The sequence below is a fragment of the Podarcis raffonei genome, chromosome 12, assembly GCF_027172205.1.
Source record: "Podarcis raffonei isolate rPodRaf1 chromosome 12, rPodRaf1.pri, whole genome shotgun sequence".
NCBI lineage: Eukaryota > Metazoa > Chordata > Lepidosauria > Squamata > Lacertidae > Podarcis > Podarcis raffonei.
Genome location: NC_070613.1, coordinates 32,100,629 through 32,118,265, shown reverse-complemented (window position 1 = coordinate 32,118,265; position 17,637 = coordinate 32,100,629). Strand labels below are relative to the sequence as shown.

At 41.8% G+C, this 17,637-nt stretch overlaps 1 protein-coding gene across 1 annotated transcript in view; it reads left to right on the top strand.

Annotated features, from left to right (window-relative positions):
- The window catches only part of AGMO (alkylglycerol monooxygenase), a 118,049-nt gene extending 101,010 nt beyond the window's left edge, over positions 1 to 17,039 (top strand). Inside the window, exon 13 of the mRNA XM_053410193.1 lies at positions 16,553 to 17,039. Coding sequence (XP_053266168.1) covers positions 16,553 to 16,633 — 81 coding nt within the window. The 3' untranslated portion in view covers positions 16,634 to 17,039. The remainder of the gene's footprint in view (positions 1 to 16,552) is intronic.
- The last annotated feature ends 598 nt before the right edge of the window (positions 17,040 to 17,637 follow it).

The following is a 17,637-nucleotide window of genomic DNA, read 5'->3' as shown; positions in this document are numbered from 1 at the left end:
TGTTTTGGTAGTGTGGTTCCCTATTTACTCATTAAAATATCAAATTTGGATAGTCTTATACTTTTTATATCTTAGGGCTTATCCACAACTCCATTTGCCACACTGTTTTCCCCCAGGGAAACATGATCTTTAGGGTTGAATTTGAACAAACATCGATCAGGTTTTCTGTGGATTGCTATTTGTTGTGATTTAGTGCTAAAGAGTAGGTTTTTCATGGGAAATTGGCAGGGCATAGGCAAAGCTCTGAAACTGCTCAGACCTGTGCTTCCTAGGCACAGGACAAGTAGCAATGTGGATGAGCCCTCAGTGAAACAAGAAATAAACAGGTTTTCTGACTGTGGGAGATAAAAGTATGGAGAAAAATATTAGTCTGTTTTAAAATGGCCCTAACAAGTACTGAGTATCAGAATGCTAGGAGGCATTAAGCGTCATGACCTTCCAGGAGGAATCGTGGTGGACTAGTTCTCTTGCCGAGTATGTTGATTAATGATAGCCAAGACATAAACCTTGGTTATCACATTCTTTCTTGTACACAGCTCAACTCACTCACTGAACAGTGCCACTCCTGTTCACAGATACTGTGATTCAGCAAAGGCCCCTTACTCGTGAAAGTATAACTCTGGTTAGCTATAGTTATTGCCTGCACAATTGGTTGTGCTGTATTCCTATCGATGTTAAGTGATGAAAATGTTGCCTTCCCTTTAAAGAAACAAACAGACAGGATTCCTACTCATTCCAAGATTAAAATTTATGCTGCGTTGTCTGCCTTACCCCCAATCTACTTTAACAGGAGGTTGAGTGATTAGCAGGAACATCAACTGCAGAATAGTCACCTTTTTGTATTGAAGATATTACAATAGCAAAGCAAATTAACTCTCATTCTCACCAATCAACTAATTAACATTTAATAGCAGGGACAGGAAGCATGTTGGCGTCCAGATGTTGAACTACAATTTTCATTGTCTCCGACCATTGGCCATGATGGCTGAAGGAGTCCATCAACACCTGGAGCTCCTGGATTTATAGCCTGCATTCACTGTGAGTCAGGTATGTAAAGATGCAGAAGTGGCTCACCCAGTGAGGGAGAGCAGCAACACCTAGCTTCCCTGCAGGTGTGTCACTGCTGCTTACTAGGTGAGGCAGGGATTAGGTGATGGGCAGGGCAATGTCAATCAACATCTGATGATCTCCTTCTACCGGTCAACGATAGAAAGTGTCCTTTCATACTGCATCATGGTGTGGTATGCTGGTTTGACATCATCTGATAGGAAGTGCCTACAGAGGGTGGTGAATACAAGATATTATGGGTTGTCCCGTGAATCCACTGGATGAAATAGCAGAAGAACGTTGCCTCAGGAGAGTGAGGAAAATTTTCAGGGATGATTCACACCCTGGCTGGCACTTTCTTGTTCTCATGCCCTCAGGCAGAAGATATAGAAGCATGATTAGTCGCACCAACAGGGTAAAGAACAGCTTCTATCCATGGGCTGTTAGGCTGCTGAATGAAAAGATAACAACAGGGCAACTGACTTTCGGGTTTAGTGGGTGTGCATCAGTAAACGAGGCGAATTAAGACTAAGAGCACTGAGTGGGGGGTGCTCGTGTAATCTCATTGTATACAAGTTGTACAAGTGACAATAAAGTATTTCAATAGGAGCACCTGATTGGCTCTGCCATGAGGAGACCACATTGATCTCCCTGCTGACCTAGCTCTCTCCTTCTCATTAAAGTGGCAGCAACACACCTTTCAATAAGCTAGGTTGCGGGTCCATTCCTCCAGGTGAGCCACTTATGTACAGATGCACACATCCTTTTAAAACAGCACACTTGTAAATGCCACACTGCTCCAATGCTCCCCAAATAGAAGATTGCTTGGATAGCTCTCAAAAGGCCAGCCACAGTTGTAGGCAATTATCCACAGAACAACTCCCACCAAGCATACTGGAAATCTCTTAATGAAAGGATCAAACTACCCCGAAGAGATCTCTAATGCATACTAAAATGAAAGGCGCAAAAAAAAAAAAAAAAAAACCAGGAGGAATGCAACATCATTCCTTGCCACTGGAATAGATGGATTACAGAATTATTCTACAAATGGACCTTGGCAAGCAGCCAGGTGAAAAATAAATGTCAGTTATCTTGAATGAGCAGAAATCCAAATCCTGTTCGAGCTGCTCTGTCATAGGGTTTCCCTAAATGAACAGGGTAACTGTGAGATGACTGCATCTATAAGATGACAGATGAACACATAATCCAGGAGCTATTTCTCATTTCCACTTCCTAGCTGTATTAAAATCCACCCCAAATAAATTATGTTTTCTCCAGCTTGAAGTCTAAGGGATCACTGCAACGAAGCTAAGTGTATGAGATTAAGAGAGAAAGTGTCGGTGACAAAATGTCCTGGGAAAGCAAGAAACAGTTTCTCTCCTCGCTAAGAATTTGAGCCCGTATAGAAAGACTAGACTGACTAGAACAAATTTTGGAGCTGTGATAGGTCAGGAGGAACTCTTCTACGCTATAGGATAGTGTTGTTCCATGTCCATTCAAACAACCTTTGTGAGCAACATGCCATTTCCCTGGGCTCAAAATGACTTCATGCTAAACCCAAATCCCAGACCTGATTTGAGCAGATGCTACCACTCAGTCTACTTCAGAAAGGTTTTTGGTGGATCCACACTCTATATTGGGGATGGGGTCCTCTGCTCCAATGTCCATCAGCATCAGCCAGCATGGCCAATGGTCAGTGATACTGAGAGTTGTATTCCAACAACATCTGGAGGGCTACAGGTTCTCCATTTCAGCACTGCATGCCAGTGGCGTAGCGTGGGGGGTGCAGGGGGGCTGGCTGCACCGGGCGCAACATCTGGGGGTTAGGGTTAGGGGGCACAAATCCACGGGTTAGGGGGCGCAAATCCACGGGTTAGGGGGCGCAAATTACTTGCCTTGCCCCGGGTGCTGACAACCCATGCTACGCCACTGCTGCATGCTCATGATGAAGTATGCACACTCTCTTAGCATATTTAAACCCAGTTTTCTAAACAAGTATATTTGTTGTCAGCAAAGGAGGGTCATGTGAACTGGCCCTTGGCCTTACTGGAAGGAATGGGTTACTGGCTGGCACTGGTTTTGTTTAATTTGATTAGCTCAAATTAGCTTTCAGGCTTTTAAAAGAGTTTTGCTTTTAGAGATTAAATGAATTTTCTGTTTTAAGTCTGAAGCAACAGAGGATTGGAAGGGGTAACTGCGGGTGAAGGGAACCTTTGAACCATTATTTAAAAGCAGAGCAAGGGAAATAAATCTATGTGAGTAGCTATGCCAATTTCTTGCAAATGTTTTCAGCCCAGTCTCTGTAGGATTCCTCTTGACACCAGTATAACCTCCCACCTACTTCATTCCCTCTTCCTTAGGAGAATAATTGTTGTTTATCATCTGGGTAAGATTCAGATTTATAGGTCATAGAAAGTATAAACTAGGGTTTTACCTTCCGCTGCCCTTCTCCTTTACTTCCTCCTTGAAATATTGGCCCTTGCAACTAAAAACTGTTTTTGCATATAATGAAATTCGCAAGTGCATTGGAGGAGGTGTACTTTTTCAACCCCCAAAGTTTCAATAGCAGCTTATCCTTTTAAAAGACAAATTTCAGAAGGCATATGTTTGAAAGAAAACTGGAAATATAAATACAGGAAATGAGTGTGTGACTGTATAACTGAGTTCATAAATGGGCCCCCTTTTCTTATTAAAGTGGACTTTTACAGTAGGGAAAAAACAAACCCACCTACTTAACTGCTCATTGCTACTACCAGAGCATGAAATAAATCCATAGTTTATATCCAAAGTTCTACCTTTGATATTCATTTTTCATGTATACCCTGTGAGAGGTATGTCCATTCCTGTCAAAATAATGCGATCCATTCAAAAACTACCTTGATTCTCACCCATTAAGAACCTTTTAAATATGGCAGTACAGGTACTCAAACAACGTACTGTTTCAGAAAGAAATGTTGGCGATGTCAGACGATATTGCTGTTGCAAATGTGACTTTTTTTGAGGAAAGGTGCACGATAGCATTTGGTTCAGTTTTGGGGAAAGAAGCATCTGAACAGAAATGCAAAGGAAAATGAACTGTTTGCAGTTTTCAATCAGCTAAAATTATATATATATATCTCTTATCATGATATCAGTCAAGCATCAGCAACCATGTGTAGTTAGAACATAGGAAGCTGCCTTATCTAACTCCATATTGTCTACACTGACTGGCAGCAGCTCTCAGGATTTCAGGCAGGAATCTCTCCCAGCCCTATCTGCACAGTTATAACAATGGCCAGAATGACTTCACTGTTCCCTGAAGTGCAGCTACCAGTTATTTCAAGAACATGTGAATCATGAAATAACTTTTTTTATAAGCATGCCTTTTGTGTTTGTGCACTATGACCACAATACAATCATGCATTTTTCATCTCTAAGAGCCACAAACAAATGCGCTGACTAGAAGGAGAGTGGTGTGGGAATAAAACCACTGGGCTAGATCTGTAGGAGTGGCAAAACGGTATCTGCAAGGTTCTTGTGTCTTGTGGTTCTTGGGGAATGGGAAGATTTGGACATGTGGCTCAGAAGCTGCCATGTGGTTGACAGCCTGCTCAGGCTGTAGTCACAAGTCAGATAATTGGCAATAGTCCTAATCAATGGTGCCCAGGAACAGGAGATCAGGTTTAGACTTCGGTCTGAATGACTGGTTGGTTCTGTCATACATAACCTCACTAGGATCACAGTGAGGTAGCGAGTTCTTCTGAAATCAAAGTGGCATAAGCTCCTTTCAGTTTTTCCGCCCGAGTATTCATTGAATGTATTTAGGCATGAATGAGGCTATGTTGCAGGCAGGATTCCCAACCTCTGCACATTCAGCTGAACATATGCAAGGGACTCTTATGGAAATGACAGCTTAGGGCCGCAATATCTCAGGGACCACCTCTCCCCTAGACCCTGCAAACTGCCCCAGTGCAGTCATCGTCTTGAGGCCTTTCTTTGTGTGCCCCCTCCACTGCGGTGGGCCTTTTCTGCAGTGACTCCCCACATATATTTGCGTATCTTTAGGCACCAGGCAAAAACATTTCTTTATAACCAGCCTTTGGCTGATTAAGCAATGTATGGCCTTTTGAATGTGTTTGTGGGAGGGAAGTTACTGGTTTGTTTTATTATGTAGTTTTCGTTTTCATTTAGTATTTTATATGTTGTGAACCACCGTTTGCTCTTCAGATGAAGAGTGGTATACAGTGGTACCTCGGGTTAAGTACTTAATTTGTTCTGGAGGTCCGTTCTTAACCCGAAACAGTACTTAACCTGAAGCACCGCTTTAGCTAATGGGGCCTCCTGCTGCCGCTGCGCAGCCGGAGCACTATTTCTGTTCTCATCCTGAAGCAAAGTTCTTAACCTGAGGTACAATTTCTGGGTTAGCAGAGTCTGTAACCTGAAGTGTATGTAACCTGAAGCGTATGTGATCCAAGGTACCACTGTACAAACAAAAATAAAATGACTGACTGGTGTCTTTCAAAATCTTAAAACCCAGGCAGGCTTGTATGGGAGAATGTGGTCTTTTAAAGAATCTGATCTCAAGTTCTGTTTCTTCTTCTGAGGCAGGAATTGCAACCTCTCAGTGACCCTTGATCTCCTGGCCAATAGCATAGGCCAGAGCATTTGCTTCTTCTGCCCTGCAGTTCCAGCACAAGTGGTGATCAGAGCAGAGTCTACCTTGGACTGTTAGTGTTCATGTCTTTCAAAGTATCATTATTCAAAGTGTGTTGTGAAAATTAAATGCGTAATTTGGTACAAATTGCAATGGACTTAGCATCTATTGATGCTACTACTGTTGAAAAATATATACTGTGCTCTGTTTTCTTTCTTTCCGTTGCGGAACAAATTTATTATAAAATGAGAGAATACTGAAAAAAATAAAAAAAGATTGTTAGCTAAAACAAAAGAAAAGCCTTCTTTCCAAATCAGCTGCAAAAGTATTGCCTGAAATACTAATTTTATCATATGTAGATAACACCGAATCAGCTGTATTGTGGAGAGCACTTTTTTGAATGTGTTCCATTTTCCCGTATCTCTAGTTGTGGCACATGATAAAATTATCAATGAAGCATCCTAATTGGATCCTGAAGCAAAGGGATGTTGCCCTATGAATCATTTTATGTTTGTGGGAGGCAACTTTGGAACTAACAGAGTAGGAATGAGAGCCAGATGTTTTCTGGGAACCTGGCTGGACTGTAGGCTGTGTGCATTTCCTAACATAGGCAGCCATATGGAAGAAAAGGTTGGAAACATCCCATTACAAGTCATATATCACCCATTTGACAGCAAGGATTTCAGCTTGTTTTTATTTAAATCATGAAAGCAGCTGTTCAGCTGTCCAGCTGTATTAAATTTAACCCCTTTCCCCTAGCAGAATGAATGTAGTAATTTATGCAATAGTAGCCAAACAATTTGGTGGGTGCAGAACAAAAAACATGTTAGGAGGACCCCACATTTACTCATGCTCTATGAACTCACCTTAAATGGTTGTGATTGGTTATGTCTGTTGCCAAGTTATGCTGAAGACCAATAGGAATCATCTTTATATCAAGAATACCACCAAATATTAATGTCATATATGGTAAATATAAATAATTGTAATGAAAACAAAGATTTAAAACCAACTTTTCTTGAAAACTGGCATCATGAATAATTTTCAGCTTGATGTCAGTTGGAAAACCCTGTGCTTCATACATTTCGCCCTCTTTCTGTTTATCAACTGCACTTACTCAACTGCCAATACTATTTTTTAAGGCGTGTTTTTCTTTTTCTCTTTATCTGTGTCCTCTTGCTCATGCAATGTTATCTTTGTGATTTGATTATCTTTCTTTACATATTTCTGTTTCCTTATACTGTGTGTTCCTTTCTGTCCTTTTCATGACCTGTTTTTGCTTCTGGCCATTTGGTTTGTTGGCTTTCATTGTAGAGTAGTACTTCACAGTGCAGTCCTATGCAAGTGTTCAGTGGGGCTTTTCTCATGAGTAAATTTAAAAGTGTGTCCCTGCCTTCACCACTAAGAAGGGCACACCAGTGTGTGCAGCTTCCCTGCCAATGAAGGGTTGTTGTTTTTAATTGGCATATCAGACTTACTTCTAGTGGTTTCTTTCAATTGTGTTACCTCATTAGTTTGCTAACAAATAAGAAATGTTGTGTGATACATAGAGTAGATACGGACTTTAATTTCCTATGCAGGAAAAGTATTTAAGTGAGATCCCAAAGAATAGTATGCTAGAGTGATAGTTCTGGCATACTAAATGTCTCTCCCCCCCCAAACTGATGCTATGAAGTATGTGTTTTATCTCTTTTGCCACAATACTTACCTTTAGATCTCAAAGGTTTTGTATTGTGGTTGCAGACTGAGGCTAGGCTGTGTTTCCTTTGTAACACCATTTTTTTATGAAGCATCATGAGGGGGCATTGTGCTTCCTTTTCAGAATCCTTCGTAAAATATTTGGCCTTGAAAGCAATAGGGAATGAGCTGATCTCATACTCGTCTCTGCTACTTCCAGCTGCTAAGTTCACTAAGTGAGCAGGCAGGCAATCTCTTTATTAAGAGGTATTCCAAGTTATGAACAATTTAAATCTGCAGTTGAGATTGCTATTGCAGATGACATTCTGCCGTCTCAGTTCTGCGTTGCTCAGTGCTAGGCACCATCTTCAAATACACAAGAGTTGCAGTGCCTAACCTTTTTTCGGCCTACTACATTCACCATTGGCCAACCTTCTGTGGGAAGGGGGAAATGGCCACCCCACACTCTGTATGCACACTTTAGCATTCATGCACTTACACAGGGCACCTTTTAGCAGAACATCATTGTTCATAGCCTACAGGTACTTGGACTGTAACAGGCTTAAGTTGTTTGCTAAAGTAGATATGGAGATGAACCTTGTGCCTGGTTCAGCAGTAGCAGAGCCCTAACAAACATAAAACCGATCTATTCCAAACTTAGCTTTTTTACACATGAAAATTTTGTTCAGAAATAGTTCATGAACAATAGTATTTTTCTGGAATTCTGTATGAGTTTTCTCTCCCACCCCCAGCCACTGGCTCAGATTTATTTATTGTTTCATGATGTTTTTGGTCCAAGCTACTTCCCACTCAACACACCCTCTCTCTCACACACACAGCCTTTTGCATGGAATTTTGGTCTGGGCTCAATCCCACCCATACACAGGTTAAAAAACATTGCAAAAAATAAAATCATATCAAGATGTTTTTAAAATAAAATATATAAAAAGTGAAGAAATTATTTATGTATAAGCACCTTTTTATATGTAACATTGATTAGTGGTATATGCTTAGAAGTTACGGGACTTGCAAGTCTCAAGTAGTAATGAAATTTATTTTAATCTATGAGACAAAAAATCTCATAATTCTTCTATTGATACTTGTGTTACCATTGTATGGATTAATTATAATGTGGCATTGAAGTGGTTCAAATTACATCTTCATGCATTTATTGTACACAGCCACTTAAAAGAAATTCGAGTGTTTTAAAATTCTTCAAAAACAAACATACTTGTTTTTTAAACAAAAAACACCAATAAACAATATCATTTCCGTAAGCATAGGTGACAGAGGAGTAGCCGTACTTGTGTTTATGAAAATGTACCTGCATGTTAATAAATGTTCTAAATTGGTATCAATAATGCTTTTAAAACCAAGAATTGTTTGTAACTGCTGCAAATCAGTTATGGACTGAAAAGAACAGAAAAGGGTCTTATCTCAAATGTACTTTTCGTTAACATACAAAGCAGTACTATAGTGAGCAGAGCTAATTGCTTTGACTGACAACAGCTATCCGGGTATCCCACAGAGATCATTGACATTGCCCGATGCTTAACCTTCCCCCCCCAAAAAAAGATCTTTATTGAAACTTAACATATATACATAATAACCAAAATTCCCAATGATTCCCTCACATAAAATATAATATCTAAATAACAACAACTACTTAATTATACACTTAATTATAAAACCCACTGTCAGGGAACTGCCATCGGCTCAGGGGGAAAGGCGGATGGATTACAGAGAGCCCCCAAAGATCGTGGGAAGCAGCACTTCCTCAGCAGAGGAAGGAAGCCATGCCTCTAGTGGGGAGGAGATGCAGGGCTCGGAGGATGCAAGGCGGTGCCAGGGCACCTTGCCTGAGCAAAGTGGGGAGGAGGGAGGTCCCCCGTTACCCAAGCCTTCCTTGCGCAGTAGGCTTTCATGCAGAGAAGGGAGGCGTAGACTTGGGGTCAAGAGACTACTCTGCTGGGGAAGATTTAAGGACTGCCCACTCTCAGATTCTGGTAGTGAATGAGCAAGACATGGAATAGAGGCGCTCTGCATTGTAAAGGTTTTTAGCACCACTAATAAAGCTTTAGAACAGACCAGTGAGGCATCTTGCCTGATTGCTCTCGAGCAACCACCCGATAGCCATAACACCCACATCCATCCTCTACTTCCCTCCACAGCAATTCGACTTCTTTATATTTCTTTCTACCTTTTTCCCTTGCATTCTATAATAAATTGTTACATTCTGATTTTTCCTTCTTTCTTTATTGGTTTTGTTATTGCTTACATTTTTTATTCTAAGCCTATTAACATGTCATTTTTAGAGCAATATTTTGACATATAATCTTCGAAATACTTCCACTCTATTCTTAACTTTTGATTTGATTGATACCTTATAATTGAAGTTAATTTTGCCAATTCTATATACTCACTTAATTTACAAATCTACTCTTCCTTTGTTGGTGTGTCCTGAGATTTCCATTTAGTGGCAATTACTACCCTGGCAGCTGTTGTTGCATATAAAAAGATTGTGGTTTTTTTCATATGTAGTATATGTCTTTGCCCACCAACCCTAACAGATAACCTTTTTTTGGTACAGATGCCAGAAATAAGGCATGGGACCTTCTGCAAAGATAGCATATACTCTACCACTGAGTTACATCCCATCTCCTATGTTTTGATCCTGCACCCTAGAATCCCAGAATTATAGAGTTGGGAGGGACCGCATGGGTCATCTTGTCCAACAACCAGCAATGAAGGAATTTAAGCTAAAGCATCCATGACCTGAATACTAGACATTTTTTTAAAAAAATGGCTTGATGTTTATTTAGATAACATAAGATCTTTCCTGGTTGAGTCAGAATTTTGAAGAGGAAAGATAAGCAGCTGTGGTGATTCCTTCATATGGTATTGAGGCGGGCTCTGAATGTTGAGCCCAACCGCTGTCAATACTTGACGTGAATGCACTGATTTTGCAAATGTGGTTTCCAACCACATTCATTGATAGAACTAGTTTCAATTTATTGAAATTTCTAAGAATATATTTTTGCTGTTGCTTGTTGTAGCGGCAGAAAAAAAAACACCTTAAGAAATAAGAAACTAGTTGTCCTATTGACTGTGCTGAGTGCTCTGCTCCATCAATAAAATGTTGGAGAATTTCTTCTCCCCTGTATGAATTTAGTGGACTGATCTCTGTCTTCCCATCTCTCTACACACAAATAGGGTGGGTAATTTCAAGAAGTCACTTGTCCAGCTGTCTTTGTTGTTATGCTTTGCAGTGAGTGGTTTACAGTGTATGGTGAAAGAGTTTGGCAAGCAGTGGATCTGCATGGTAGACGGCTATAGACACAGCTCCTCAGTGGCGTATGGTGGGTTGTCAGCACCCGGGGCAAGGCAAGTAATTTGCGCCCCCTAACCTGTGGATTTGCGCCCCCTAACCCTAACCCCCAGATGTTGCGCCCCGTGCGGCCGGCCCCCCCTGCACCCCCCACACTACGCCACTGCAGCTCCTCACAAATTGGAACTGTTTCAACATTACTGAGATTTCAAGCAGCTCTTAAATGCTTATTAGTGTGAATTGGGCCTGATTTTATAATCAAAGGCTTTAGCCTGGTCGTAAAATTTCTGCTTCAGAATGGGAATGTTTGTTCATACTTACACCTTTTTAAACAATAGCTTTAAGTGCTGGGGGGGGATACTTTTCACTCCCCCCCATGTTTATGCAACCATTACCTGTGTTTTCAAGGCTTATTTAAAGCAGCTGGGCGCCTGGTGTTTTCTTTGCCCTTTATTGGAACTCTTGCCAGAACAGGTAGTCAAAAAACGGAAAGTGGGGTGGGGGGTGGGATTCCGGCATCTGCCTGTTTTCTCTCCCTCTCCTCTCTCCCTCTCTCAGGAACACAGCTGTAGCTTCCATAGGAAGCACTCATTTTTCCCATCAGCCAAGTCTCTGCGTACCCTTGGGTCCACTTTTGGCACAGCTCGTCAAGTAGGATGCAGTTTATGGCTTAGAACTTATGAGAGAAAGCATTCGGGCGGTCCCTTTCCCTGGCAGAACACCGAGAGCAATTCCCCAAGCTGCAACACACATGTGAGCATCTGACCTCTTGTTAGCACACCATGGGAGAGGTTAACAATTGTTGAGACTTCAGGCATCCCTTTGACATAGAAGCAAAACAATAACAAGCTTTGCCAGGATACAACTATATGCTTGGGGGGGCGGGGGCGGAGAGCTGTGTTTGGTTCAGTTTGGTTATAATTTAAACAGGGAATGGGGGGGGGGGCAGATTGATCATTTTAAGCTAGTGGGTAGGGATGCAAATGTATCACGAGAAAAAGAAGGGATCAGCATACTAATTTCAAACCACCCCTCTTATTTATATAATTTGTTTCAGGCAAAAACTGCAGTTGGCTTGTCTCTGTGTTACTCTGGTTCATTGTTTCCAATAGGTTGGCCAACGTGAGAACAGGATGCGGGGAGAGATGGGCCTGATCCAGCAAGGCTCTTATTACGCTTGTAAAGTCACCTCTTTACAAAGTATCACATTTTAATAAGGTGCTATCCCATAGCTGTTGAATTCACCAATGCAGCTACCACAACAAACACCAATAGCTGGCCAGCTTCAAGAGATGAGCTGAAATTTATCAGAAAGATAATCTTCTGAGAAATCTTTTGAAAACCTGCTTCCTCGGAAGATGAACACTTTTCTAAATCCAGTGGTACCTCGGGTTAAGTACTTATTTCGTTCCAGAGGTCTGTTCATAACCTGAAACTGTTCTTAACCTGAAGCACCACTTTAGCTAATGGGGCCTCCTGCTGCTGCTGCGCCGCCGGAGCACGATTTCTGTTCTCACCCTGAAGCAAAGTTCTTAACCTGAAGCACTATTTTTGGGTTAGCGGAGTCTGTAACCTGAAGCGTATGTAACCTGAAGCGTATGTAACCCGAGGTACCACTGTATTCTGCATTTTGTGTGTGTGCTTGCCACCATTTTCTTCACAATGCCCTGGAACAATGCTGCTTCAGAGGCACTGGGGGGGGGTACAAAATGGTGGCTATTCTGCCAACATAGGAACTCCACAAAAAGAAATGAATAAAGAATGCAGGGAGAGGGGACGGACTTTCCAATGCTGCTATTTATTGTGACCCCTTTCCCCAGAAACTGTTGGATAATTTCCTGCACCAAAATGTCCTGACTCAATTTTGATGTCCAGCTATACTGTGGATATTTTTGACTGCTGACATCTTCCGATTTTCATCTAATATGATTTCCTTTCTAGCACAGATGTATCGTCCTTTAAGTGGGTTATAGGTTGGGGCACTAAGGGATGGCAATGCCTTCTTTACTTAGACTTTTGTATCAACCTTGAAAAATCCATTGCAATAGAACACAGGTTAATGGTCTCAAAATTGTAGCTAAGGGTGTTTTTTGTTCAATACATAGTACATTAATGATTTTTCACATTAAATATGTTTGCCATTGGACTATATTGCTGATATTGCTGACAGGTGCCAAAAAATGAGAAGAAAATATGTTGTTGGATTCTGTGTATTCCATGGTAGTGTGTATGTTTTCTCATTGAAGGCTGTGATAGCAATAGCCAGTGTGATAGCCAGTTACTATTGATGTAATTGTATTTAAATGTATTTGATAGCAGTGTCAAAACATGCAAAAAGTTGAAACGTGAATTGCATATTAAGGTCACCTTTCTGAAAGATAAAATAGCTTCACAAGAAGCAGAGTTTGGGGTTTATTGCTGCTAACACATATTAGCGTCCACCTATTTCTAAACTGTAGGTGATATAAGAAGCCTTGTTTCCCCATCCCACATTATGACATTGAACAGATTTTCCCTGTTTAAACTATGCTAGAGCTTGGAATCAAATCAAATGGTTGGCAGATTTTTATGCTGTTAGAACATGTGTTCAGGTAGAGAGCATTTTGTCCTTGTGTGTTATGTAAGAGCTCGTGCCTTAATGAAAATAGTGGAGAAGCTATATTTTACAGTTCATAGGAAAGTGTTAGCTAGTTCATCTTTTCCTGGACCACCAGAGGGCAGTGTTTAACACTGCAGGAATAAGAGTCTCCTTTTATTTCCCCCCTCCTTGAAGTTTGGTTTTAGGGATAAGAGACTTTTGTGATAACTAAGGCTGTGTGTATTCAGCCATTAGTTTTAAGTGCACAGTGACTGTAGGCAGCTACAGACTATGAACTGGTTACAAACTATGTACTACTATAAATAGCTTCGGTTCATTTGAAAGAACTATTCGTGCTAGTATAGAGTGAAAGGTAAAGGTAAAGGGACCCCTGACCATTAGGTCCAGTCGTGGCTGACTCTGGGGTTGCGGCGCTCATTTTGCTTAATTGGCCGAGGGAGCCGGCGTACAGCTTCCGGGTCATGTGGCCAGCATGACTAAGCCGCTTCTGGCAAAGCAGAGCAGCACACGGAAACACCGTTTACCTTCCCGCCAGAGCGGTACCTATTTATCTACTTGCACTTTGACATGCTTTCGAACTGCTAGGTTGGCAGGAGCAGGGACCGAGCAACGGAACCTTCCCCCATTGCAGGGATTCGAACTGCTGACCTTCTGATCGGCAAGTCCTAGGGTCTGTGGTTTAACCCACAGCGCCACCCGCATCCAAGTATAGAGTGAAGGGGGCAGGTTTATTGCACATCAGGGATATTTGTTATGGCTATTTCTGCATTGCCAGCCTGATTCAGAACTTTGCTGGTGCTTCTGTGCTCACACAGAGTTCTGAGGTATCAAGGGCTTCCCCCATTCATTGTAATATTGGTGACAGCTCTGCGTGACTAGAATATGACAGCAGGGCTGACATTTTTTAGAATTCCCTATGTGTGTAGTAGCTTTGCCTGAGCATTGGCACTCCTCAACAAACATCTTCTGTATGAACATGTATGCACACTAAGATATTTGGAGATACCATAGGCCTGTGTTGAGTTTCCATCTTTAGGGTTTTTCTGCAGATTCTTCTTTTCTTCTGCAAACTTTAGGTATGATACCAGGTATGATGGGTGTTGTATTCCAACAAGATCTGGCACACACCAGGTTGGGGAAGACAGGCCTACAGCGGCTGGCATTGGTTCTTAGGGTTTCAGACAGGAGTCATTCCCAGCCCCTGAGATTGAACCTGGGATGGGCAAAACGTGCTCTATCACTGATAACAGAGCATTCATAGAGGCTCTTAACTATTAGGTTGGGAACGTAGTGCAGGAGCCAATTAATATGTATAAATTATCCCAGGTTGCCCACTAAGTCCATGATTTAACCAAAACTTGATTCCAGACACAGGCTGCCCTGTTTTGAACAACACATGTGGCAGAGGATTGAGTGCTTGTTGGGCCAAGCTATGGAAAGCTGTGTGAGCCAAAACCAGTACTTCAAATCGAGCCTGCAAAATCAGTGTTGATCAGGGGCATGTGCATAATACACTCCAGCAGCCTATTCCGTTCCAAGGGGTTAGTGGTTGTGTTCTGCTTCAGCTGCAGCTCACTAACCAACCTTGAAGGGCAGTCTTGAGGTTACGAAGGCATGAGCGATGGGTGGATGTGTGCATTCCATCACCCTTTCTCCTGACTCTGCTGTCAAGTTTCTTCGGGATTGTCATGCTAAATTAGACCCAGAATCCATCTTAGAAACTGGAAAGCAAATCTTACTTTGCAGTATGATCTTGACTCATTACTAGTGTATCATGCCTTCTGTACTGAAGACATAAAACCTTGAATGTGCTCGGCTTTGAATACGACGTGCTTTTGTTTTCCTTTTTAAATGAAAATCAAACAGATTCCGTGACACAAGGCATCTCATTCTTTTATTTAATACACTCCCCCTCTAAATGCTCATGGCATTTAGAAACACACAATAAAGATGGAAATTATTTTGCATCACCACATTTGGGGCGGCGGGGGGGGGGAAATGCACACTTTTAAAGGATTTCCCCTTCATATAATAATAGCTATCAACTGAGAACACTTCTTGGGATTTAACAACCCACAGTTGTGCCTTAGGACCACCATCATCCAGTCATTACTCCCCTTAAAGAACACTGTGGTTTCGGCACCATTGTAGAAATGTTCTTTTTAAAATGAAGCCTATATTTAAAACCGCCTTATATTTAATGCATATTTCAGAAATGCGGTGTGATCTTTCTTTGATAAATAGTTGCAGGAGCACATGCAATTATAGCTACATAAAGAGATTTAAGCACCATGAACAGCTTTGGGGTTTTTTTCACCTAGCCTTTCTCTGGATAAAGGCAAGCACAGAAAATTGTGTGTTGAAGTGTGTGCGCATGGAAATTTTTCCACCTTTGCAGTGAAATAGGAGTGGCACTTCTGCAACTGAGAGAGAGTAGGAACTCACTGGATTGCAGAAGTGGCCCCTTCATTTTGCTGTGCTCTACGGGCCCTTCCAGCTGACTGCTGCATGTTAGAGTTGGAAGGCATCTCAAAGGTCATCTAGTGCAGCCTTCTCCAACCTGATGATGTTTTCAACTGCAACTTCCATCATGTCTTACCATCATGTCCAACGCTGGTTGGAGCTGATGGGAGATGTCATACAAAACGTCTGGAGGATGAAGGTTGGGGGAGACTGTTCTAGTAGAAACCTCTGCTGATACTGCAGCAGCCATCATAGGTGGACTTTCAGTCTCTGCTTAAAAACTTTTAGTCTAACATAATAAACAATTATGTCTAGTGGGAGGCCAGCTGGCTAGCCCTGGTTGGGCTGTTCCCTTCCAGCCGTCCCGCTGCAAAGACCATCACCTCTGCTCCGACATAAATCAGTGACCTGGGCTTCTGAACCAGGGCAGACTATCAACAGATCGAACTGTGCACACAGAATAGGCGTGAGGCTTGTGGAAGCATACTACAACTACAGATTTGTTAATCATAAATCAGGACAAAGAAGCATGCCGTGTGTCTCTCTCGTCGTCTCAGAACAGCTAAAAACAAAAGCTATACACAATGGAAGTTCCCAGCATACTGTGCTGAAATGTAAACAGACATGTGACACACAACAATTCCACACGTCTGCTCCTTAAGGTGGAATGGAAATGTCAACAATAATTTGACAGCATGCCTTATTCTATTCCTTGGTTTAATATATAATAAAAAAATATTGAAATGGAGTTCTCTCTCTCTCTCTCTCTCTCTCTCTCTCTCTCTCTCTCTCTCATATACTACAGGTGTTGTTTTCACTCTGCATTGCTTTTTGGGGAATACAAATGATGAAGAAACTCGCCTCAAGTGTAGCAAAGCAGCACTGAAAAGAAATATGTCCAAATCTCCACATTAGGAATGCAAGAGCCTTTCTAGATCAGACCCAGAGGTCCTCCTGGTCCAACATCCAACAGTGGCCTACCAGATGCCTATGGGAATCCTTCAAGCAGGATACGAGCACAGTCGTGTTCTCTGACATATCATCCCCAGCAACAAGTATTCAAAGACTAATACTTGGGGTAGTGTGTGGCTATTGTGACTAGTAGCCATTTAGAGCATTTTCCTCCATGAATTTGTCTAATCTCCTTTTAATGTGTCCAAGTTGGTAGCCATCATCACATCACATGGCTGTGAATTTCCATAATTTAACTTCACTGTGTGAAGAAGTACAGTGGACGCTCAGGTTGTGAATGTGATCCGTGTGGAATGCACGTTTGCAACCCGCCGCATTCACAATCCGTGTCTGCGCATCTGCGCACATGCGGGTTGTGATTTGGCACTTCTGTGCACATGCAAAGCACGATTTAGCACTTTGGCGCATGTGCGACCACCAAAACCCGGAAGTAGCCCATTCTGGTACTTCCGGGTTTCGGTGGTCCATAACCTGAAAAAATGCAACCCGAAGCGTCTGTAACCCAAGGTACACAAAAGTTTATATACCTCTACCATGCCCGCCTTTCTCACCTTTTCCCCCCTAAACTAAAAAGGCTCACCATGAACCCAAGATCCCTTGTTACCCAGTTTGGAAAGATCTTTCTGGAGCTCTTTTGCAATCCCTTTTTGTCTGACCACCCTGAAAAAAATTGGTGTCCTCAACAAACTTGGCCAACTCACTGCTCGCCCCTTACTCAAGGTCATAATTATAGCTAAAGTACATTCTAGAGATGTGGTAGAAATCTATGGAGTTGGGTTTTTTTTTTATGTTCACTTACTGCAATTTTATTTTTTGAAACAGTTAAGAAGCCTCAGATTGTTTTATTTTATTTTATTTTATTCAGGGTGTCGCAAACCTTCTCATACATAATGTAAAAGGAGTACTTTGCATCAATTC